This window comes from Melozone crissalis, unplaced genomic scaffold (genome assembly GCF_028551555.1).
Source record: "Melozone crissalis strain CALT ecotype California unplaced genomic scaffold, PUWL_Pcris_2 ptg000004l_1, whole genome shotgun sequence".
NCBI lineage: Eukaryota > Metazoa > Chordata > Aves > Passeriformes > Passerellidae > Melozone > Melozone crissalis.
The window spans coordinates 29,844,358-29,871,740 of record NW_026535782.1 but is presented as its reverse complement, the minus strand read 5'-3'; the positions used below and the strand labels follow the sequence as shown (position 1 = coordinate 29,871,740).

The 27,383-nt window shown below is 36.4% G+C and overlaps 1 protein-coding gene across 5 annotated transcripts in view; it reads right to left on the bottom strand.

Moving 5' to 3' along the window:
- NAV3 (neuron navigator 3) overlaps positions 1 to 27,383 on the bottom strand; it is a 507,738-nt gene that overhangs the window by 358,392 nt on the left and 121,963 nt on the right. For all 5 annotated transcript variants that reach the window (XM_054271027.1, XM_054271063.1, XM_054271035.1 and 2 more), the window contains exon 2: positions 20,357 to 20,760. In XM_054271027.1, the coding sequence (XP_054127002.1) occupies positions 20,357 to 20,437 (81 nt within the window). In that variant the 5' untranslated portion in view covers positions 20,438 to 20,760. The remainder of the gene's footprint in view (positions 1 to 20,356; positions 20,761 to 27,383) is intronic.

Below are 27,383 nucleotides of genomic sequence, written 5' to 3'. Positions count from 1 at the left end.
CACTGCATGTGCTACTTGTTTGAAAGTTATTTTGAAAAACCAAGATCAGAATAGTAGTAATGCATATGCAAATTGAGTCAGCTCCTTCAGTGCCTTTCAAGAGAGTCTTTTTTTGTCATTTTTGCATTTATTTATTTTTCAAGATTGATGATAAAAATGTTTCCAAAGTGCATATTCAAATAAAAACTGGTGCTGTACAAGGACCCACCACTATCCACTGAAGCACAGTTATGCTGAAAGACTAGAACTGACTTCTGTATCTCACTGCAGTATTAAAGAAATATTACATAGATTTACATATATATACGCAAATCTAAGTGCATATATTCATAAATTTATATGCACGCTGATAACAGAATAAGATGATAAATGGTTATCACAGGACTGCTAATATTCAATTGATATCCTTATTATAATTTTAATTGGTTATTTAGCCAGTACTGTAGTAATTACCACATTTACAAAGCATTGTAAGAGCTATAAAATAATTTTCCAGAAAGATTAAATTAATATTTATATGGTTAAAATTTTAATCTCTATTTCCATGTTTATCACATTTTTAATCCAATAATCTGAAATATTAAATCAGAAAGGCTATCGACAAAAACCTAAGAATTGAAAAATACTCTTTTTACTGAACTCCAACTATTCATTAATAGATTAGGACTATAACAAGGAGATTGTTAACATCATATCTTTGTTAGAAAGAAATATTCTAGATTAACGCTCATCAAAAATACAGATTAGCTTCAAATATAGTGTAAATGATGATAAAAGGAAAATTGATAACTAAATTCATTTAATAAAGTACAGTTTGGACTTGCCTATCAAGCCCCAGAGGGGAAAAAATTCCCCATGAGATAATAAAATTCTTCAAAATCAAAAGACTGAATTTTGTAAAGAAAGATGAAAAAAATATCTACCTGAATACTACCTAGTAAACTTTTATTTTGAATGTATGGAGCTCTCTCTTACTGTTGTTTCAAAAATTTAATTACATCAGAAGCAAATCCTGTTAAAAGAGCTGAGTGTGTGTACGTGCAATACCCCACTTCTTTTGCTCAAAAGTAATAAAAATACTAATCTACATACTAGGGGGCTAGAAGAGTGTTTAAAACTTATTTCCTTTGTATTGCCTCATTTCCTAGGAAAAGAGTCAGGGAAACGATAAGTACACGTATTTAATTCAGTAGCCATTTAGTTAAATTCTAATAAGCAATCTTTATACACACACATTTATCTTCCTGACTAGGGAGAAGTGGTGTAAGACAACATGAAAAATACAGAACTGCCCAAAAGGTTCTTCAGAAATGCTCTCCTTTTGAACTTTTATATGGTTCACAAGCAGGCTGTGTAATCAACAACATTCATGAATTCACTTACAGCAGCAGTGTAAAGTGGTTGATCACACATGCAGGAAGGGCTAGAAACACTAAATAGTGTGTGTTTCTATTGCTGCATTCAATCACAGCACTTACTAACACTTTTGAAAGCAAAATGTAAAACATTTTGGACTTCTCCCATGATACACAGATCAAATGTACTTGGAGGGGAGAGAAGCTTTTCACCTCACCTTGAGACTGATAATTGAGCATTTTTTGTTTTCAGCTGGTGTAATGCCAACTGCAGAAAATAACTCCTGCTCATCAAACTTTACTCTCAGTAGCAGATGTGTGACTTAAAGGTCTTTACATTTTGACTTCAGCTGTTCTCAGATAACAGGCTCTTGTCTTCCAGTGCAACTACAGATATAGCTAAAGGCAAAGTTTTCTCAAAGCAGTACCAACAATTCTACAGAGTCCATTCTGTACATAGGCTGTATAATAATGCCTAAGCCAAAACATTTAAATGGTTGCATTTGTAATTGTACAACCATAAATAATTATAGAATTTGTACTTTAAGATTCAGACAGTTGTAAACACAGGTGCCTCTGTCTTCTGTTATCAGGGCAAATTCTCTTACAAGCAGTGGACCATTGCAACAGTATTGTGGGATAACCTGCAAGTGGCTTTTTTTATTCTCATCAATGTTGACCTCTTCCAAATATAACTTTATATTAATTGTTAATTGACATCATGACTTTGTTCCCCAGCCTTTAGAACACTGGGAAAAAATGTGGTAAGAATGATGTAAGAATCACTTATTGACAGAATTTGCTATGTGGGTCCCAAGCCATAGAAATGTTTCCTTTTAAGGAAAGGAAATTGAATTAAGGCTTTTGAGACTACATGCTCAGTAAGTGAACCACAAGAGGAATAAGAATCCTTCATTAGAAAAACCAAGAAGACAATAACATAATCCATCTCAAGATGATTCTGTCTTGCTATCTAGAGACTCTCGGCTAAATGAGAGTACATAACAACATACGGTATTTTCCTATTAATTATAAAAATCTTTGCTTCACTTGACTTTCTTGAGAAACTTCAATATGTGCCTCTAGTTTGGTGTCATCTCCCTTCATACACAAGAGCTGCATATTTGTGCAGGAAAAAATTCATCAAACCTGCTCAAATTCTGGCAGATGTCACTTTAATTGTGACAAAGCCTCAGGAGAATACAGTACAGCCATCAGACCATATCCTGGATTCTAGCAGATGAATGGCAAGGTTCCTTTCAGTACATTCAAATATGCTGTCTATTGACAATAGCTGAAAGATTTTCTCCCCTCCTCCTCTCTAGCTCAAGCATCCCATGGTTATAGGTTTCAAGTCAGGAATACCTGAAGTCCTCTGCATTTTCATTTCTCAGAAGACTACAACTACACTTATACTTTTGCATTATGGCTGGGACAACCTATTCCTTGAAAAGAAAAAAAAAAAAGGAAAGATACTGTAGAATCATATAATTATAAATCCAATAGACTAATCCATCAATAATTATAAATTCCCAATGTGCTCACACAGATTCTGGCCTGGTACTTGGACTTCATTGCAAAAAAAAAAAAAAAAATTACTCCATATAATTTTGCATGGTGACAGGCACCAAATGGTCTGATTTAAGGTCCTGTATGGCTGGTAGATACTACTGTAACACAAACACTGCAAGAGCAACACAAAAATCACAAAAAGTTAGGACTTACTGCATATTACCATTTGCTTCTTCCAGAAGTCTAATTCTATCTAATTGTCATTGCCACCTACTCTCACCTACTCTGCCACCTACTCTCTACTCTCACTTAAATCAGGGTAAAAGGAAGATAAAAAAATATTTCCATGGCATCTTAACATTAATTAACAGCACTACTTCAACATGAAAGACTTTGTTGTAATTTATATACCATCTAAGAATATCTATTTTCTTTGGAAAAAATAACAACAAAAAAAATCTGCTCTGTGATTGAAAGCATTCACATTGAACTCTGAGATGAAATTCTATCAAATTTGTGCAACACAAAGGAAAGAGGAGGGAAGGAGGGAATACAGAAGGGAGACAGTAACTCATACTTTAAGCTACTTGTTTTATTTTATAAAATAAAGTAGAATAAATGCTAAAAATATTGAGGTAAGGTTTTGGGAATGAAAATCAATGTAGTAAGTTGAAGTCTTGAACACAGCACTTTATGTGGTCCCAAAAAAGCCACCTTTTCTATTACCTTATTTTGATCATGTCTCTAAATGGAAGTACAGCTACTCATCCATTAATGAGCACCACCTAATCAGGTTACTCAGTAGCACTCAGCCCTTCCAATGTAATTCTAATTTTCAAATTGTTCTACACTAAAAATATACTAGAATATATCCAGTTTATTGATATATTCATAGCCTTGAAATACTACATTTTATTCAGGACATTTACAGTGGGAGTATGCATAATTTCAAATTTAAGAAAGGTGTCTGATTTTGGAAACCTCTTAAAGTAGACTAGCTACTCAAAATAGACTTCTTACCTTACTAATGCTGCTTTAGACTGACAATTTTGCAATTCAACCTATGATTTGTATGTATACAAGGAATATCTACCACCATGGGACTTTCTGGCCCTGACTCTTATTTCTAAAATCTTCTTAAATATAAATTATTATGAAATAACAATAACATTAGTAATTATTTGTTCTTCCCTGGGGCCTTGGCTGTCAAGGCCAAGCTGAAGATGGATTCATTCACAAGAGGCACACTAACATCCAGCAGGTGCCTACCTGCAAAATGACAGCACTAACATACATGGATCTCCGCCCTGTGCTATGAGTCAGATCATCTTTATTCCCTTCTCAGCATGTAGATAAAAAAAGAAATAAATCATATTTTATAAACTTTAAGATATCTAACCTACAAGTGAAAAATTAAGTTGAAAATTCAGTTCAACCAAGCACTGCAAAGACATACTGTAAAACAAAAAAGTTACTGCCACAAAGAGCCCTCAGTTTAGGATGAAGTACCACAGGAGTAGGAGTTAAAAGAAAAAAGAAGATGAATGAGATCACAGGCAAACAAAACAATGCAGTAACAAAAAGAGACTAATACTCTTAAGATGAGCAATAGTCAGCTAGTTAAGGAGATCCACAAGTTAAATCCCAGTTGTTACCACAATTTCAGCAATTTCAATGGGTTTGGGCTATGGTGGAAGCATACAGACATTGCTGTGTTTCCTCAGTTTGTCAGCGTCCTCCAGCACACAAGGTACTGTGTTCCACAAACACAGAGATTCCACTTTAACCCCTAGTATTCTCATATTTCATTCACTCCTTGCTTGATTCTACAAGTAGACAGTCTTTCCTTCCCTATATCTTTTCCATTATCTATGAAGACAAAAACTTTTATTTGTCAAATTATCAGTCAAGATTATGTACAATGGAAAAACTGGATACCACATAAATAATCTAAGGTAATATGAACATTACTGATTGAAACTAGTACATTTACAGGCATCCATGATTCTGAAAAATAGTAAACTGCAAGGAAAAGCAAGTATAAATTGCTTCTTAATATAAAGAAAATTCTCCTTTCACAACCCAGTCCTAAAGTTTACTCAAACCAGATAATCAGATGATTCTTTATTTCTGTCAAGAATATAAAATGAATTTTAAAAAAAAGATAAAAGCTTATTTGAAAATTCCAGGCTGTAGATAAAGACATGAAATGCATGTTAAATGACAGTTTCTTTAGATTTTCATTTAAGAAATAGAATATGTTCTTTTTCCCTGATAATTTACTGCTTTTCTTTTCAGTGGCCTTTAGAGCCACACTATCTGAAGAGTCAGCTTCATGAAACTGTAGAACAGATATTCTCATCTTCTGCATTTATTTCCATATGAATGGAAACCCGGACACTTAAAACTGATCAAAAAAAACCCAATTCCAAACTCTGTGAAAGTAGAAAAAATTAACCTGACATTTGCATGTATCTGAAATTGCCAGAAACATTAATATGCCAGTGTATTTTCATGAGGAGAATAATTTATAGCAGCAAAGCTCTGGGTTTTACTGCAGTTGGGTTTTCAAAGCTAGCAGGCAATGCATGTGTATTTGAAAAATAAGGCATCAGCTGATTCTATATTGGTGGCATGAATTTTTTCAAGGTAATGTCAATATCACTCAGAAGCTGAGCTTCTACAGTGCTAGAAACTCACAATTTTAATAAAAGGTAATAAACACAATATAAAACAAGCCCAAAAAATTAAGTATCAGAGCACAAACCAAATAAAAATACTGTACAAAAAGTTTTATTTTGTATTGAAGATATTAGGAATTATTATAAAGAATTATATAAGGCATCATTATTGTTGTCATTAGGTCAACTAGGTCATTATAGTTGCCTCTAAGTCTCATTGTTCTACCCTGGAATTTTCATAAGCACTTTTACAACAATCTTTCCACATAAATTCTAAAAACAAATAAAAACCTTCATCCACCACCCAATAGCTAGACTACCTTTGACAAAAAAAAACCTCACAGGTGTTCATAAGAGGAGGAATGACTGGAAAAGCTGCTCCCCCTTCTGTCATCTACACTCTCCATCTTCTTAAAAAGACTTTACTCACCAAGACATAGGACCAGATAGATGTGTTGTGGGGTGGCCACTGATGGGACAGCCCAGAAAACACAGAGCACAGGCACCGTATCAGCAGTCTGCTCCCCCAGCTCGCTCACTCCATTGGAAGAATACTGATAACACCCAGACCTGTATCAACCCCTTCAGTTTAACTCACAGGTTTCCCTTTTCTATCAAGGCAGGTTGGGTGTACTGCACGTGGAAACAGTGAACTCTGCAAATCATAAGATGGGAAGGTCTGGAAAGATAGTGTGCAGTAGATCTGAAGAAATCTAGTAAGTTTTCAGCAGCAAAGTGACTATATGAGAAGTAATGTTTAAGTAAAATCAGAGTATTATCTTGTTTTTAAGTACCAGCTCATGTTCTGCTTTCTGGACCTTCTGTTAAACAAATCAAAAAGCAAACAACATTCAATGAAGAATTTTAAGAAACACAAAAATGTTTCCTCTAGAAGAGGAATGTGTTTGTTCCAAACAACATTAGAGGCAATTCAACCAATTCAATCCTTGTCTGAAGAATCAGTCTCATTTAAGGGCCTCATTCAGACAAAACATGGTTTGGAAGATTTTCAGTTTTTAAAAGCAATCTGCATTGTTGCCTTAAAAACAAAGCCATTGAGGAACCTCCTTTTCTAACTTTTGGATTATATTAATTGTTAATATTATTTTTATAATAATTGTAATAATAGTTGCTACTATTATTTACTATTAAGGCTTCTTTTTTTTCAAATCGAGTTAACTAATGCTCTCCAAGATGTAACACAAAAGATTATGGACTTCAATGGCTCTGCAATAGCTTAGGCAGATTGATAAGTCTTTGTCTGGCAAACTGAATTTAGGCTGCTCTCAACAAAGTTAACAGCTACAAATATCTTACTTTAATGTAACCCCGTGGCCCAAGTTTTGTCACAGACTGCATGCATACACAGAAACTAGCAACGGATGGGGATCATAACTCTCACCTGCTGTGACTAGACACATTTGGGCCTGTTGCTTTTTTAGTTTTGGGTTGTTTGGCGAGTTAAAAAACCCAGATAAACAAATAAATAAAAAAACTCACAAAAAACCAAAAAACCAGAAAAAAATTAACCAATATGTTCCATCAAAAATTGAAATACAGAAAGCCTGCCAAAAATAATTGGAAAGATTCCCACTGTTATCTAGAGGTCTGGGTAATTACACCTTTAGAGTATAACTGTGAAGTATTTTAATGTAAATCCAAACACAGCCCAAACCACAAGGTTGCCAACAACACTACATCTCTTTAAAAAATTCATGTGCAGCTAATACTTTGATTTTTGAGAAACATGATGTTACAAACACTCATGGCACATTCCTAGAGCCCTTATCAGGGTGCAGTAGATACAGTACCAAAATTTTCACAGTGTGTCATGCAAATATAATATATGCTACCTGCCCCTTCAATCACTAGCTGTGTTATTAAATGGTAAAAATCTTAAACAACATTAAAAAACACACAGAGAAATAAATTTTCAAGTCTAAAAATTGGGGGGAGGGCAGTTGATGATGAAGAATTAGCAACCCTTTATTCCTTTATTCTTTTTCTTTACTAGAACCCTCAAGATTCAACTGGTGTACTTCTAGGATTATGGTGTCCACAGCATTCCCAAGCACACATTGCAATAAATAAGGAAGAAGAAAAATGGAGTTCAGACTACCAAAAATACATTGACAACCAGCATCTCACAGAATCACAGAATATGCTGAGTTGGAAGGGACCCACAAGGATCATTGGGTCCAGCATCTCCAGGAGCACAGGACCACCCCCAAGATTCACACCACTGACTTAGAGAACATTTTCCAAACACTTCCTGAACTCTGTCAGGCTTGGTGCTGCGACCACCTCCCTGGGGAGCCTGTTCCAGTGCCCAAACATCCTCTGGGTGAAGAACCCTTTCTTATATCCAACCTAAACCTCCCCTGACACAACTTGAGGCTATTCTCTTAGGTCCTGTCACCGGTCATCACAGAGACAAGACCAGTGTCCACCTCTCCTTTTTCCTCTCACAAGGATCTCATGATAGGAAGGAACAACTACTTTTGGAAAATATTAAATAACAGGAATGGACTTGTTTTCGCCCTTAATAAGGCATCAGTTGTTGCTTTATTATGAAAAAATCTCGTAAGAAAATAAAGATACAAAAGAAAAAAGGATCATATAGTATACATGTGCTGTATACAGGAGAGTCTTTGGTTTCCCTGCACAGCTGTCAGAGCAATCAACTTCAGTCACAGAAAACTCCTTTACAGGGGAGGAAAATAAAAATTAAGACCAGCACCCCTCAAACACATGTTGCATGGTTTCCCTTTTAGCTCCTTTGAAATTCTATTGTTACTCAGGCAAACAGCACAGCCAGAGCTGAAAATTTAACAGTTTTAAATCTGCAATTTAACTTACCCTCGCAATAAATTAATTCCTGGAACACACAGCTGTTCTACATTAGCAGAACGACACCTCCTCCTTTCTTTCTAGTTGTGACATATCAAGATAACACAAGATTTTTGACAGAGAAAATTTGGATTGGCCACAATTATTAGATACACATTATGGAGGAATGTCTTGATTTGCTTTAATCCTTTGATGGAAATATACAGATAAGTAAAGGGCAAGAACGAGACTAACTACTGTAAAGGTATTTTGCATCTCTTTTACTAGTTAATAGTTCATTTATAGCAATGCTAATCAAAAGCAAAAACACTAGGGGAGAGGATAAGGGAACAAAGCAGACATGCACTATTTTTGCTTATGATGAACTAGAGGTCTCCACAATCACTCTTTGGTACTTTTGAATTATAGATCCACTTCGGAATCTGACTCTTGGGATCATTTTGTTTATACCACTGTATATACCATTTTAGCTCATTACTGTTGAACATAGAATATTGAACTCCTTTTTTGCAAGAGATGCAAATAAAATACTGATGTATGTCAACTTCTAACAGACAGCTATAGCTCATGAGTGTTTCTTTCATGGATAATTTTGTCTTTTCTTTTTTTTTTTTTTTTGGTATTTGAGTCAATTCTGAAAATCAGCTTGCATTACTGGTGTATTTTTAAGAACACAGCTTCTCTGGATTTTGAGCCAGAAGTCTCATTTTACAGCAGGACTGGTGCTACTCTAGAGCAAATTGTAACCAGCTCCATCTGCTTTCAAAACAGAACACAATCCCAGTTGTCTACATTCACAAAGGAAAACATTAGGAAAATCCTGGAATTTTCTTCTATTATTTCTATCTTCCATTCCTCTGACTGATCCATTTGGTCATCCTGAAATTATTTCTTTATGTGACCATTTGGAAATACATAGAGAAGTGGAAAAGTAGCCATGTTGCAGTAGACAATGACAAGAAAGTGCCATCTACTTTAGCTATCACTAAATGGAATTAATTAAGAAAGTATTCCCCTATCTAATGCACAGTCAAACAGGTTCCTGTATTCCTGAGGACATATATATATTACTACTGGGAAATTAGGATAAAGAAAAGAGATACAATGCAGTAACAGCTAAGGCATGATAAGTACTCGGTAAGCATGACAAAGAAAAAGCCTGTGTATTCCTTCTTTTCTGTGCACAATCTCCCTCCTCCCTCACACATATTTCTAAATGACATGTGGTTTTGTATAGGAGATCACATTCTACCAAGAAAGAGACACATTCATCTCTTAGGGATTAAATACAAGGATGGAATCAAGGGATGTAACAAGCAAACAGTACAATTTTTAAACCAGTCTTTCTTACTATATTCCTACAGTAGCAGCAGAACTGTATCCTGATTCATCACTGAGACTCCAGAATGCAAATAAATAGCCATGAGTGCAGTATATTTATTTTAAACACTAGGTAAATATATTTGACCTTCAATATGAGGATCTTAATGCTCTGAGAAAGCTCAATGATAAATGATTCAGAAGATCTTTCAATTTTACAGATGAATAAAACTGAGTTTAAGCAACTTCCCTGAGGGTACAAAGAAAATTGACAAAGCTAGAAGAGAAACAGTCTTTTGCCTAAGCCTTAAAATACATAATCCTTCCTAAAAGCAATAATACAGCAGTTACCATATAGCAATAAGAATATTTATATTATATTTATATTATTAATAAGCTATTGCATAATACCAACAGATAGAAATGATGTTTCACAAAGCTCCACTCTAAATATAGAGTATGTTCAGGCAAACTAAACTGCCACCTTACAGAACTGACTTAATATTGATCTGCTACCTTGTCTTGGATTTGTGTGGCCAGATTTTGGTAGAGGGGGGGCAGTGGATCTACAGGGGTGGTTTGTGTTTGTGCACTATAGTTCCTTTTGTTTCTCATTTGCAATGCCAACAATAAATTCAAAGTCGCCTGATCTCTGCAACCAAGCCAAAAATAGCACCTGCTGAAAATTATCCCTTCCAAATTAAACATTATGGACACAGTGTTTACATCAGGCAATTTCAAATAACAACAACAAAAATTTTTGGCAGCTTCCCCCCAGCCCTCTTTTCTTGGTAGAATGCCTCCACCATACTTACTAATGACTACTCACTGTCATGGACTCAGCATGCAACTCACTAGTGGCATCAATGCAGCGACTCAGACAGAGGAGAAAGTTTAATCCATGTCAGTCAGACGGCACAGGTTCTTCTTAATCCATGTCAGTCAGATGGCACAGGGACCAGAAGTATTTTAAGGCTGCACCTCTTATATCAAGGGCTAAGAGCAACAACTACGCTTCTGACTAAGGTGGAGAACACTGACAGGATCTATCAGAAGAAGCAAGTAAACATACAAATTCCTCACCAACACCACCACAAAAAAATCCAATTTGAAAAAAAAAAATTAAATAATATATTTACTACTACAATTGTTTTAAAACACTCAAGAGCCCTCAGCTGTGATTCCTGTCCTAAGCACTGCACCAATGTGCACACAGGTACAGTGTGCTAAGGATACTATTTTCCAAAGAAACCAACAAATAGACTACAGAGAAAAAAATATTTTCAGATTCAATCACACTAGAGACTTTCCTATGCATTGCTTGTCAATATTACATATTTATATATAAGCATTCACTCAAAATACTTGTATGCAAAAATATACAATGCAGGTAAGCATGTACATGCACGTATATTCACACACACAGTTATCTGAATATTTGTATATGCACGCATACTGAAAAAAAGTGATAAGCTGGGGTCAGTTGAGCATAGGAGAAGGAAAACAAAAACAAAACAGAGGGCAGCAAACATGCAACAAGGATAGAGGGAAGATGACAAGCAATGAGAATACTCCTGACAGAGAAAGGAGAAAACAACAGTAACGACAATAGGAAAGGAGAGTCAGGCAAAAGAAATAATACCAAAAGCCCAAGTAATAAAGACAGCCTGCTGACTTGCATTTCAACTACAGGTTTATTTTTCCATCAAAAATAATAAATGTTAAACTGGTACCAAAGCTACTTTGCTACAAACTTTTGATATATTCCTGTATTCTGGAGCTGTCCCTCACCCTGGTAAAAGCTACATTTGGTGACTTAGGTAAAAAATGCTATTAAGAAACATTTCTGTGCCCAATACTGACAATTCTAGAAGACATCAAGGACTTTTAGTATCAAAAAGGTATAGGGATTTTGCATAAACCAGTGCCTACTGAGATACAATTTTATTACACATTAACCTGTTACAAAAAGGATATTTCAAGGCTCACTTAACTAACTGTAGAGTATCCTGAAGTAAAAAAAAAACAAAAAACAAAAAACACATAAAAAACAAACCCCAACCAAAAAAACCCCAACAACAAAACCCACAAAACGTAGATGTGAAATGCAGGAAACATTGGCATTAAACTCAGTAGCTCTATGAGCTTTTTATTCTCCTCTAACAAAAAAGCTTTTCTGATTTACCTGCAGGAAACAAAACATAACTGTGTTGCTTTGTACATATACATACTTATACATATTTAAAACAAAATCAATATATATGTGCTTGCCAGTAACTAGCTGTGAAAGGAAGGAAAAAAAATTATAACCATTTCCAGAATACTGTCCTGCCTTTGCATTCTTTTGTACTTGAGCCCTGGAAAACAGCCAGCATCACTACCTAAGCATTAAAAAGATAAAAATGAAGCATCTTCCCAGCAGTAATCTTTTATTGTGAATGCTCAGCATGAATGCACCTTGGCACTTCAGGTTAAGCTGTAATAAAGCACAGTCTTCCATTCTAGTACAATATCCAGACTCTAGAGGTTCATATGCAAGGACTGTGTGCACTATGAAGTTAACGTGACAAAGTAATGCAACCTTCACAGTATACTCTGTCCCTGATTTTGAGGTTTGGGGTGGTTTTCACATCTATTTCTTACAGTAAGGATGTAAAAACCCCAGGAAAAACTAATTTGCAGAAGCTAGGCTTTAAATTTTCTGTGCATCATTTCTGCATTCATACAAGCCTTTCTCATTTTCTCTATTCAGAGTGTGTATTTGCGTATGGTATCTAAGAAAACAAGAACTGGCTTAATTTGGGACTAGTAATTGTTGTTGGCAATCACTCAATGTTCCACCAGATGATTTCATTCAGAAGCTAAAAGCCACAGTACCAGGCAAGGTTGTCCTGCCATATATTGCTTTAGGCTAGGCCTATCTAGAATGAGTTTAAAAGGTTATTAACTTTGCTCTATAAACAGACACACAGTACAGCTTCACAAGAAAATTCTTGCTTTAATGTTTATAAAATGCAATCTTAAAAAGGTTTTTATATCCCTCCCACAAAGGCACACTGCAGTACAGCCCCTCACTTGTTTACTTCTGATATAGCAGCAGCAGCAGATGCTTCTCCTTCCAATTCCAAAATTTAGCCTTCCAGGGGAATTAGAGAAGCAAACAGTAGGACCCCCTCATGTGACATACAGATTCAACAACACTTGCAATGCATTACTTGTACTGCAAGACAGCAGAGTTAATGAGGAAGCTGCACAGTCCTTGACCTGAATTTACAATCCACTTAAATCTCAAGGTACCATTACAGAGTGATTTCAAGAAACTAGCTCAATGCAAATATGGTAAAAATAACAACAACAGCAGCAGCAGGTTTTCCCAACTACTTTGTAAACACAGCAGTACTTTTCACTTAAAGTAGAAAAATTACCAAAGCGAAAAAAGCTTTAGTTGCAGCCATGTCATCCGTGCTCTAGTGATTTTTGTGTCTTTCAGAGATTCAAGTCTAGTCCAGAGCTGAAATGAGGAGGAGGTTCAGGTGATTTTCACTTACTTCCAACATTCTGGGAGGAATTCTGGCTATTCATTTTTTAGTGTTTATTATATGAAGCCTGGCAAAGAATAGTGAAGAATTCCATAGGAAGTGCAAGTTCAAGGGAAGGGGAACAATAAAAGAGGTATTTCCTCTAAATGTATGGTTTGATAAAGGATAATCAATAAAATTTAGGAAAATACTTTCAAAATCAGCAAGCAGGATAGCTAAGTGCTAATGCACTCATTATGGAACCTATCATAAAGCTGAGATTTCAAGAAACCTCAAAGCTCCTTTTGGAGGTATGATCTTCATGAAGGTGGGTGATAAAATTCCCAAAACAATGTCACAGTGCAAGAGAAGAGATCAGCTAGAAGGCCAAGCTCAGATTCTCCACTTTACAGTATCATATGCAACTGCTTCTCAAGCTAACGCTCCTTCTTAGAAGACAAAAGATAGGACAAGGTTGCTGATTAGTTCAGCATTTAATCCTTGACGTTCATAACATTTTCCCAGATGATGATCTCAGGATAAAACCAGACAAACAAATATTATTGAGAACAGTTTGAAAAATAACAATGCTAAGAGCAAGAAAATACTAAATAACAATTACAGTGATTTCCTTTCTTTGTAGTGACACTGTAGAGAAACAGCAACAAAAGAGAAAGCTTCATTTACTTGCCTAGCTATTTATTATCACTTAAAATATTCTTTGTACTGAGGCTAATAAAAGCTTTGTTTTAAAAAAGTAGGAGAAATAGCAATCAAAAAACAGGATTTATAGTATAAAGTCATTCATTTTCTTTTCTACTTGACATATTTAAACCTTGCAGGTAGTTTTTAACCACCAAGATGTCCAAGGAAATCTTGTGCTATCATGAGACACTAACTTCATTAATTTCACTGTTTTCTGCTTCTTAGCCATTGTATCTCACTCTAAATCAGAGAAGACCATTTGAGACACAACACTTAAATCTACCTTTGCAATGTAGTAGAGATTGGAAACTGTGTCCTTAGCACTGGGTGAAGACCAAGGCCAGTCAATCTGTTTATTTTTCAGTGGGGAGAGGGAGGGAAGTAATCAACCCAAGTGAGAAGCCACTTTCTTCTCTCAACTCTGTAGTGCATATCCCAAGCCATGCTGTGTACATACATATAGAACAGTACTCATTTCAGCTATCTGATTACACAAAAATCTGCCAGCAGCAACAGCTGCAAAGCAGCTGATCTTCCAACCAGGCAATGATGACACCCTGCACAACTTTTACTTGGTACTCCTGAATAAAACCAAGTTTTATTCAGTTATCAACCATACATTAACAGCAACAACTGTAAGACAAAACTGATAGCGACTGGAGAAGAAAGAAACCATCTACAAAACCAAGGCACCCTAGCAAAATATATATTAAAAAAAATAGCTAGCCAGTATCATTTTAAGAAAATAATTCATTTAATCAGTATTCAATTTCTTAGCTGTTTTGGTGCAGCCCTGGGACAAAATACTTCTCTGTAATCAAGTCTTTCTTGCAAATAGTGGCTTGGGGAAGGCAATGAAAAAAATATAAAAGAGAAACATGTACAATCTTATTTACATCATGGTTCTCCAAAAGGAAGAAAAGCCCTGTTAATATGCAGCAGAGGACATGAGTTTACGTTATAAATTATTAAATATGGATTCATATTCCATAAAATGATATTTAACTTCATTTATTGAGACCTTAAAGGTTGTATGGTTTTGGTTTCTTTTTTTTTTTTTTTTGAACTTGAACTTCCCTAGCAGTGTGCACAGAACAATTTCAGAAAGTGAGAAGAGTCAGGTGGTGGGGCCCCAGGGAGGTTTGATAGACAGGGAGATAATTCAAGTCTTTCTAGCAAAACTTTTGAAACAGAAAACACATGGAATATGGAGGGAGAAAGCTTAAGGAATGACAGAGGTAATGTATGACAAGCTGATATAGAAAAGCAGCTGTAGTTTTATCCCTACAGCCCATTACTTCTTATCAGCTGTTTTGGCTCTTCTTATCTGTGCCTAATTCTAGGGTATCAAAGTAAAAAAAGCAAAAAAAGAACAAGTATCTTCCCTGAGCTCTGATGACCCCTCACTATTCCCTTGCTGCACTATTTTTGGTAAAATACTTATATGTCCTGAAAAACACCCCACAAAATCCCTGCCACTTGTTGTGCAATATGGGATAACAGTGAGCATTGAGCCAAATGAATCTGTGATTCTTCAGCAGTTCTGCAGACCTCTGTTGTTTGCAAAGCATCCCTTGTCAGACACATGAGCAGATGGACAAGAACTGCACAAAATATACATGTATATATACATATATGTAGGAGTGACTGGGGTGTCACAGGAGAAGGGATAGAAATTTCAGTTAGAGCAGCCTTGGAGAAATAAAACAAAATGGGAGACATCAACCTTTTTTGTTCACATAGCAAGCAACATCATTCAGATCCTAGGTCTTCAAATGAAAATGCACTATTAAACAAGAATAGCAACAACTCTGGCCTGCCAAAGATTTCATGCCACTATTTTTCAAAGCAGTTGTTGGATGACTACAGATTTAGCTATAAAAATGAAAACTGAGGTGTGAAAATGGAGAGCACAGACACAGCAGTAGTAGAGTGTTCATGAGAATAAATTATTCTTCTGGCCTAACTGCCTCATGAGGATGACATCTGATTTTCCTGAAATGCTGTCCTGTGCACTGAATATTGAGTAGGACAAAGGAGACAGGGGACAGAGGAACAGTGTGATGTACATGCTGATTATTCCTATTATACCTGTCCCTTCTAAACCTCCTCTCTTGATTTTTTTGTTTTAAAGAATTGTGTATCAAGACTTCCTGATGCTTTCAACAGTAAACTATTATTTTACCCTACCAAGCAAAACCTGACCGATTACTGAACTTCTAATTAATCTCCAAATGGCTACCAAGGAGATCAGCAAAACATCTAACACAAGGCTTGTTTGCCATTCCTGCTAATTAGTTACATTTAATTGTTGTCCACTAATAGAGCCTTGGTGTCTATTTGAAAGTCCCTCCGGGTACAGTGGCTCACGTGCCTACCAAAAGACAGATAAGAAAACAATGTCATTTATTGTGAAAACAACAGGAATTCTTATACATTCTCATATTCAGCTTCAAAGCATATATTTGCAGAGGAGCTGGTGCAGTGCTAAAAACTTCCCTCTGTCTTCATTTGGTTTGGATCTGCCTCTAAACAGAAAAATCAAGGCCTTTTGTCAAGAGAGTGTGAAGGAAATTTGATGAAAAACTATCCCTGGGACCACTCTGGGTGTGCAGAATTCCAAAGCATGGACAAGATGTGCAGAGGTACAAAGTCTCCTATTTTGGAAACAAGAAATTCTGCAAGAATATCATTCCTACTGTATTCTACATAATGGATTTCAAATCCTGACACACATCTTTTCTTGTAAGTCAGTATAGGGTCTCAGAGGGCTTGTCTGAAACACCCTAGACATAGTGGAACAAAAAGCAGTAAACTATTTGGCAGACAAAGCAGATAAACAAAAAATTTAGGCACAGAATATTATTGTTACTGGGAAACATGTTGTACATTCCTGTATTTCTGAAACAATTTCACAGATTTACACGTGATCAAGTGCATGAATGATACTTGGGGGTACAGGCACCTGTGTTATTTGTGTGCTGCCTCACAGACATCTGCACACCCACAGAGAACCACAGCCAGGCTCCCACCCCCAGGCTCCACACTTAACAGGGCCGCAGCAGCAGCACCATTCTAAGGCTTGGCTTTCCCTGCATGCAGCAAGCAGGTGTTTTTTGAAGATAGAATGCAACCCGCATAGTCTGTCAAAGAAATGGCCACAATGGGACTTTTCTGTGAGGAAAACATTAAAATTAAATGAGTGGAGTAGTCGGGAAATTTTGAACATGCATTTTGGAGATTGGCTAGCATAAACCACGTATGTGGCAGAATATTACAAATTGCAACATTGATTTTGAAAACAGAAGAACCCTTCTGAACAATTAGAGATGGATAAGACAGCCCCTTTCAGGTTTTAAAATGCTAATTTTAACAAAGTTGCCTCAATGAATCTGTTGTTCAAAAGGCTTGTCAGTGGTTCTCTCTGCCATGTGCTGAAATCATGAACTTGCACACCATACTGTAAACAGCAATATATAGACCTGCTCCTCATTGACATTTCTGTCCTAAAGCCTTCAGATTCATCATACTGATTTAATAAGGAATTACAGTACACTGTGGAAAGGGCAAACAGATGCAGAGGCAGAGCATTTAACCTGAAATATCTAAGTGGATGAAGCAGTATGGCTGGCACATCAAGCCTGGAGGAAGAAAAGGCTTCTTTTGGACAGAGTTTCCATGGACACACAGTCCTTGGGCAGATAGAAAAAATGGACACCCCAGCACTACCTGTTCCAGCTCATTCCTAGTTTCCTGAGGCTTTGCATCCAGATAGAAGAATTAGCAGAGGGAAGGCCTATGCCTGTTTTCTGTAATAGGTCAAATTAATTAAATACAATAATCTTTCTAAAACCTTCTTCCTCTCTGCTCTATTAGCCTGCCTCCCTCCTTTTCCCAACACTTCAACCACAAAAATCAGACTATTGCTTCCACGTGGCTACTAAACTAAAGCTCTAACTTCATGACCAAGCTTCATCTTTTACTGTGAGCATCAGCCCAGTGACACAAGCCAGTCCCACAAATATAAGCAAGCCATTGCCAGAAATCAATACAAGTGTCATTGCATCTTGCAGCTACAGAAAGAATAAGGAACTGGACAGTCCTGCAGCCACAAGAGAAGTATGCACCTATTTAAAAGGAAGGCGATAACGTTTGATGGGTTTTGAGATAAGGAGTATATTTGAGTGTCATACATACTAGCAACATGAAAAATTATTTCAATATAGTTGTTCAGGCCTAAATCCAGACCACAGAAATGTAACCCTATGCTATTATGTATATAGCATAGATATGAAATTATTAGAAAAGTTACATCCCAAAGCACAGTCTGCATTTTTAAAGCTACCTGAGAAGTCTTATATGAAGCTTTTTTCTCAATTTGACTTTTCTCCTAAATTGCTCAAGCAGAAAACAGTAACAGTATGTTCTGCAGCAACACAAAAATTGAGTCTTTTCAGAATGCAATATTTTTTATTTGCTGAAAGGACATAAGGTATGCAAGACATTCAGCTTGACTCTTGCCTAGTGTGATTTAGGTAGTATGCAACTAAGGCACTCATGTCAGCCAGTAAGTCAGCCAATATTTCCTAAAGTGGTAAAATGTAAAATTATGTAAAAATTTCATTTAGAGACAATACAGCAAAAAGAGATAGCCAAATCACTACTACTACTTATGTTTCACCACTACCTATAAACCTTTCTTTTTTTTAAATATCAGCCTTTTATAATGATATTAGCATATCAGTGATATTCAAGTTCTAGTAAAGATCCCTGAATGAAACTACAACTAACAAGACTTCTGTTTATTATCATCACATTTACTTCTTCAGCATCAACCACAGCACAAAAGCAGAGCCTTTGCTGGCTATTGCATAGCTCTACAGAGGGATCAAATATCTACAGACTGGCTCAAAGAAAAGATTTGACCTTGAGGTACAACAGATGCTCTTTGAAACAAACCTTCCCCTCCTACACAATCCAAAGAGCTCGTGTCTAAGAGTGAATCTGCAGGTATTAGGCATGAAGGGAAAAAAACTCTTTTGAAATAAGAGGGGGGTCAGAGGAAAAGGGGACTCTGGGTTCCAGGTCACATAATAATGGTTCAAAAAACAGTTCACCAGATGGTAAGATTAATGCTAACATTTCTCAGCTTTTCTTTTGTCCCACAGAAGGGTGGGAATTATGAAGTGGAGAAAGTACCATCTTTTAAACTAATTATCATTTATCATATACCTCTCTCCTCCATTACAAAAAAAAATGCTCAAAGGCTGAATATATATGTTCTGTAATAATTTCATCCTGTGCATTATGATAGTATATTACCCAAATTCTCTGCACTTTAGAGGGTTATTGGCTATGACTGAATCACTTAGATTAGCATATACAAATCTCAGAGACACTAAAAGCAAGTATTTGATTTTATAGGTCTTACAGTTGTTTTATGTTGCCCATAAACTACACCAATTTTGATTTTTTCCCAAATAAGATCAAAAATGTTTAAAACATTAGACAAACATTCATACCAAAAATTAAAAAATAAATACCCAAGCCAGAAGCATGTATTTTAAGTCTGTGTAATAACAAAGCATGTAACCTGCACTTCAATACATTATTTGGACAGTCCCACTAAACGTGTGCAATAAGTCAAAGAGGCCAGTAAATCTCACTTCAAGGCATTGCACGAAGCACATCACAGCCTCAGATGCTACATCAGAACATATTCTCTCTGCTGGCTGCCAATCAGGGCAGGCCTTACCTTAGAACCCAGGCAAAAAGAAAATTAGAGCATTTTGAACTTTTAATAAACTAGAGATTGAGAAAACCCACAAAACAAAGCAAGCAAAAATCTTTTTTCTGAAAAAAATTCATTAATTTAATACCAAAAGACCAATAAAGCATGGGTCCTTCTATTATCCCCATAAAGCTTAAGACATCAAACTAAGGTTTATGAAGTAATCATGAGAGATATCTCCAGACCATAGTATGAGTAAGTAAAGGGCGTGAACTTGGAAGGTGAGATTTTTCGGAGAGTGTTGCAGAAGTGGGATTTCTGAAAGAACTTCCCATACTATGGAAGTATTAGTTAAACTGCCTTAGATACTGAAGGATGAAAATTGAATATATTATCCAGAACTATGTGTGGGACAGAATAAGAAGGGTCTACCCACACATCCACAGTCAAAAACAAAGATCTCACCCTGTCTAAGGCTGATGTCAGATTTTTGCTTCAGGTCAGCAAGTGCAGGTTTTGACAGACAGTTTGCTAGACAAATTCTGGGAGTTCTCTGTATTGCAATATCATGTGAGCATAGCAAACTACTTAATCCTCAAAACGCATTTATTTCTAGTTTACTGAAAATCATCAAAGAGTTTGCAAGTCATTCAAATATAATTAAGTAATTAAAAATAATCTTACCTTCTTTTGATCTTCTAGTTTATGACTTACTGGATTCCTTCCATGTTTGTTCATCTCTGAAGATAAATCCATCACATTCATTCCTTGCCCTTCAAAATGAAATTGGTTCAGCAATGCAGCAAACTAATCCAAAAAGCAGGGGCTACAAACACAGAAACATGGTGTTTTTTCCATCACACACCATCTCTGAACATCAACGACTTGGAGAAATGACTAAGAAATGCATCGATTGAGCTGAGGAAAACTTTGCAGTTCACTCTTGAGACTTTCCAAATCACCATAGCGTTCTTAAAAGCTGATGCTTAAGAAGAGAAATGTTCATCTACCACTTTTAACTCCAACTGCTATCTGTATCTTTCTTCACAGGTTTCCATTTTACAGGAGGTTACATCCTGACTGTGAACCTGTTGAGATAAAAAAAAAAAAATCAAGATTGATTTACAATTTTCTGACACTCTTTATACTATCTATCCTCATTAGTGCATGTGGATTTTGTGTGGTTTTGGGTTGAGGTGGGTTGGTTTTTGGTTTTTTTGGGGGGTTTTTTTGGTTGGTTGGTTTTGGTTTGGTTTTTCAGATTTATTCGTTTTTGTTAAGTGGTACTGGAGTTTCATTTAGTACTTGACAGGATGAAGTAATATATGATCCCATTTATGCCCCTCTGCATCCCATCTGTGAGCACACAGAGAATTCACTGAGAACAGCTAGTGAATTCCAGCTACCAATGTAAAGGTAAAGTTATAGGAAAGAGAAAAGCAAAGACTATTTGACTAAAATACTGAAAACACTAAATTAAAAATGGACAAAAAAAATCCTCCTTAAAATGCCAACTCCCACCTCAAAGCTTTTTTATTGTGATCCAGTTACAAACAGGAAAAAGGCACAAGGGTGAGATATACCCAAAAATGAGACAAAATCAAGATATCAATATCGATACAAAGAAGCACTGATAGCATAGTACCTGCGAGATACAATTTCTTCCCCAAAGAGTGTTCCAACAACAAACAAAATTGTATTTACTCTCAACACCACAGTGTGAGGCACCTATTCTTATCCATATTTATCTTCACATCCAATTGAACATGACAGCAATAAAGGACTAATCAAGCAATAAGAACAAATCCTCTACAAAAATAACTAGAAACAAACAGAAGACATATTTGCCTTGGGAAATCACAGGAATATAAACAATAGTACACTAAGCTGCTATATGAGAGAACATATACCCAGACAGCTTGTTACCTAAGCACCACTTAAGCCTGATACACCTTACCTCAAAATCAAATGAATTTTCCTTGCTATTCTAACTTTTGAGAATCACCTCCTTCTGCAGATAAGCAGTGTATTACAAGCACACTCACCAAAGGAAACTCAAATGGTTAGAGACCATTTTTCTATTCATTATTTAGAGCGTCCTGAGGAAAGTCACTGAAATAAAAGCAAGACTAAGGTGTTAACTCCCCATAAAATAGGAAGTAGTCATTAAAACTATGCTGTTAAAAACTCCATAAATTTATGATTTTATTGGATTAAGAAGTAAATCATATTCAATGGTATACTATAACATTCCCTAGCACACATAGCTTTTCTCACCCTGTTTTCAGAGAATCTGGAGCACAGCAGGACAGAGTCAGACATCACTCTCAGGTGCAGCCTATTCCCACCCCCACCTGTGATTTCCACCATTTGAGAGTTTCACAGATCCACAGAATGCACAAAACACTAATGCCAGGATGCAGGAAGATGAAACATGAGATACCGCTGCAGGGATCAACATCTGGATTCATGCTTATAACAGCTGTAAAGCCAAGGTAAGTCAAAACCAAGCTGTTAAAACCCAGCAGTTTCTCTGGTTCATTTCATGGTCAGACGTGAATTATATTACTTCCCATGCCTGGCAATTATGCTATGCTAGGCAATTAAGCTATTCTGTGGAACTGCATGGTGTTTTCAAGCCAAAGTTGGACAGAATGCAAGTAATTTTGTTTGGACTGCCCTCATTACTTTTAACATGCAAAGCACAGGGTGGCAATTCTTGCTTGTTCCATTCAGCACATTGTTCCATGGTCTTCAGCCTTTTCAACATAAACAGCTGTAATTAAATGTTCTTCACTGGCTTTTTTTTTTTTTTTACAGTACACCAAATTTATTATTCACTATTTTACACTGATATTTAACATATACACAGTCACAGAATAAAGTATCCATAGTCCTAGATAGCATGATGATCACAAACTAAATAACAGACTGTTAGTAGGTCACCTACAAATATAGAAGTCAAGCTGAGTTAGAGTTTTTTTACAATTTTTTCTCCTAACAGACACAAAAACCTCATTCAATAACAATTTTTAATAACTTTGAGATCCTTATAGTAATATAGTTTTCCAGATGCACTTAACACTGGAAACACAGGCCTAAAGGAAGTAGAGCAAGCTATCCACACCAGGAACATCTTTAGACTTTCCTGTTAAATAACACAATGAGGAAAATCCTATGTGGAAATTATATTTGCGATCGGGGTTGGGGGTGGAGGTTAGTGACTTCCTCCTCTAGAGAAACTATGGAAAGCATTCAGGGTGACTAAGTTCTGGTTTAAGTATCTCAAATACTTGCCTAAATTCAAGTGGACTTAAGTCAGGTGAAATGTGTCTGAAATATCTTCTACTTCTCTGTGAGCTACAGGTTACTGACAGACTAATGGGGAACAACCCCAGAATATATTCTGAGAATCAACCAGAATTATCCTTTCTATACTGCCCTTACTGTCAATACAGATAGCTCTTGAAAAGTAGTAGTAATAAAAAAAATATTATCCTATAAGTGGCATATTCATTAAATATTTAATGGAAGTTAACACAAATATCTTCACAGAGTCTGGATTTTGCAAATCAACCTGGTTGAGGAGAATGTTCAGGGAGGGGGGGTTGTAAGCAAATACTGTTTTAGTCAATTCTAATAGCTCTACAAAATCTACAATGAAAAAGTTGCTGTAGGAAAACTTTAGATAATGATTTTTTCCCTAAGTTTCTTCCCACTGTCATTGGCCTTCAGGTGTTTTAAAACTCCATGGCCACGTAAGGTGCATTCTACCTGGGAGGCTTCACACCAAAGCATTGCTCTGTTATCTGGTGGGGACAAGGGCTATGTTAGAGACTCAGCCTTCTCTTCCAAAATCCTCTTGTGCCCACATGGAAATTCTCAATTTTTGCCATACTATTAAAGCAACTTTGAGATAGGTCCAGGTATAAAACTTTAATTTACAGTTTTCACATTTTCTTGATAGTGTACAGGGTAAGTGGACTGAACTGCATCCTGGGTATTATCAGCTGTACTGATAATGGTTTATGCTTAATAAGAGTTATGTTTTTATTTTAAAATTTCTGGAAATCTAGATAGAGAAATTATTTTCTGGACATGCTGATAGGAAATGCCATGCAAATTTTAGAAGGACACAACAGCAATTTTCAGTACTAATACCTCATGATTAAGTTGGAGCTTCTAGTTTATGTGCAGTTATAATATATGTGGGATTTTGGAGCTGCTAGGGAGAACTAACTGGAGACAATACCCATTTACCTATTTCAAACACAACAGCGTGTATGCCAGGACCATGAGCAAGAGCCATCTGTAAACCTCAGTGTACAGCTAAAGTAAATCCCAGATACAAACCTGCCTTTGTTCCTGCCCATCGGTGCTCCCAGGGATGGCAGCATGGCTGAGAGAAATGGTGGGAGAGTATCAAGACACTGTGACTCCCTTGAGATTGGCAGTGGGGCACATCTTGTGCAAGGCATGCTCTGCCCCACTGTCCTTGACACTGATAAGACTCACCACTAACATTCTGCAAAATGATTCAGCTTCACATTGAACACAGGCAGATCAGGAATATCAGGGGTATAACTTCCATACTTCACATGATCCTATGAATCTTCTAGGTGATGTGGCACCCCAGTATGGCTCTAATAACTTACCCATAGCAATAGTTTCACAATGGCCTTAAAAAAAAAAAACTCTAAGTATGAAAGCTTCTTCTCTTTCTTTGTAGTCTTTTCCCACAGGGAGAAAGTGTTAAGGCTCTCTGTATGGGTCTAACTTCAAACATTATGATCAGGCACACAAAGAGTTATCAGAAAAAGAAGATGATGTTGACTCTTGGAGGATTTGAGAGCAATTCCAGGGAACATTGCTTTTAGCCAGCATTCAGAATAAAAAGCCAGTATCTGTTCTCTGCACACACATATGATAGAAGTGCCATAGAAAGGCTTGTCTGCACTAGATAAAAGCAGTCTGGGAAGGCAGCTGGTGAGCCAAAAACATATCTCTAAGCACTGAGGCTTGCCTACAGAATTATTTATTCTGATACAAAATTAATTCTGTTCCAAACACATGCCTGATTCACAGCAATACAAAAAGCTGCAGTGTTTACAGCTCTTTCTAAACAATGTAATGGTTTTTACTTAGATAAAAAGTGACCCCATAAGGACAAGTCCAGAGATGGTATTTCTTTTATTAAGAGCATTTGGTATTATTTCTGTAAGTAGTGTCACTTTATCCTCTGCATTTATTCATAGGGCAAAACCCCTCTTCAGCACAGAATACTATGTGGAGCCACCACATTATCAGTGAGGATAGAATTATGATTGTTTGCAGTGTTTCTGGCTCTAGCCAATGCATATTAATACATGTATTTTCATATTTGTATAGATTAAAGAAAAAGATAAGGGGTGATGTAATATTTACATCCTTGCAATGCTATTCTGCTAAGCAGGATGCCAATTGCCTCAAAAACCATCAAAACTGAATGCACAAATTAACACCAGTGCACATAATGAGTTAGAAAAAAAATTAAAAAATCATATATATATATACACACACACATACATATTTATATGAGACTGTTCTATTCTCAGAAACCATTTTTATAAATGGTACAGCAACTCAAATCTTTCTGGTTTTCTCAAATCCTTTTTATCTTACATTGCAACCTCCATCAAACAGGCTGAACTCTCTACACAGAATTTAGAGCTGCTATTACATGACAATTTTATTTCAGGTTTAGAACCAGTACCAGACAGGAATGTCTTCTCTCTTCCATCATCCAATTCTTTTGCCACTGAGTATCAGAGATAAAGAAGCATAAGAAAGGGAACACAAAGTCTATTTTTAAGAGATAGTCCAGTCTAGCCTTTTACTCTGATGTCTCCCAAAGATTTGTTGTGAGGGATGACAGTTTTGTTGCATGTACAGTACTCTGTGCCAGGATCTGAGCATCAGACCTAAATGATATTTGGTTATCTTACCCAGCACTGCCCTGCTACATATGCAGTCTCTTAAGAGACTCATGAAACGTCTACATTTCACTGTGCCTTACAGCACTTCTGCAGACATGCTGCAAAGGACAAATTCCACCTTATATCAATTCCAACTCCAGTTTCAGTGGAATATTTCTCCATTTCTGTCCAAATTTGTTTTGAATGTTCCTCTGTTCTACTGAAATAGATGAAAGCAGCATGGTGTAGCTTTTACGTTTCTAATATTTGGAAAGGAATAGGAAGACTGAATATTCCTTATTTATTTATTTAGTATTTATGCTAAATACTCTGCAATATTTGTATTATTTTTTATAACTCTGCATGTCTAATAAAAGAGCTACCCTAAAAAAGATAGGTAAATATTCTCCAAAGCCTACCAAAAACCTGGATGGAATATGAGAAAGACAACACTGAGGTGGAAATGAAGGGGAATACAGAAAGCATATTTTCATACTCTAGGTATACAATAGAAAGAGTAAGCAAGGAAATACAATTCAATCAAACAATGCAAGTACACCTACAAGGATCTTAAATTGCTCTGACCCATTAACCAAAGCAGCCTCTTTATGCAAGAAAACTATTTATGAGGCACATGAGAAAGAGAAAGGCTAATCAAAAATAGCAGACAGCTCACATACCTTTGAAATTTTGTTTCCTAGGGAGCTATTAAGCCTTCATTTCTCTTGCTTTTAAGTTTGATTGGCATGCTGAAAAAAGATGCAGCTGACCTGTGTCTGAGCAGTGGCCGATCTTCTGAGAGTTTTAATCATTTACAGCTATTGCTCTAATCAGATGGCCAAAACATAAAAAAAATCCCAGAAAAATTGCATAACACTTTTTTCGGTGCACTTCACAAAATTTCTAGGGGGAAAAAGGCCCCTGGGCTTTGGCAATATGTTGATATATGGTAGGCCTATGGAGACTAATATATCTGGTATATTGCAATACCCCTTCTATGTTAAAACTTTGCTACCATCCATGAATGGAATGCAGCCTAAGGGGAGGTGTTGTCTCTCTGGTTCACAGGCTGTGAATATGACCAACAGGAGCGCATGTAAAGTTTCACGTATGCTGGGTACCTTGAGCAATTTACATATTCAAACACAAAAACAGCATACTGAAGGGTTGCCAGTTACTCTTACATGAAATACTTAAATCCACCTCTCCTACTTTACTGGAAATAAGAACTTATTCTCCCCAACTTGATTAATCTAAGTTCTTGAAATTTAAGAATATCATTAAATTACACAGCCTCTCTTTATCTATCAAGGCTTGCTAAATAGCTCAATTGGATAAAAGATTCAGCTGCATTTTCAGAATATTTTTAACTCAATGCCTGGTACAAGTGATAAAGCAAAAAATATTACCTATGGTCACAGACAATTTCACAGCTGCTTCAAAAGCTGCCAATTAATTCTTTCAGTATTTGTTTAGTGGCAGCCTTTCCAGGTGAACCCCATGCTCACCACAAGAAATCACATATAGATGCTGATCAAACATTGCAAACAGTGCTTTGTTACCTCAGTATTTAATCCATGTCCAGACCAGTCTCCTGCAATTAAATCAATTTATTCAAGCAAGTATGTGGCTGAAACAACAATTCCTGGAGACTGCAGAGCTGAGAGAAAACTGACCAAATGAGACTGCCGATTTGGGGTAGGGGAAGGAGACGAAGAGAGGGGGAAACAGGGGATGAAAAGGGACTATGCACATTT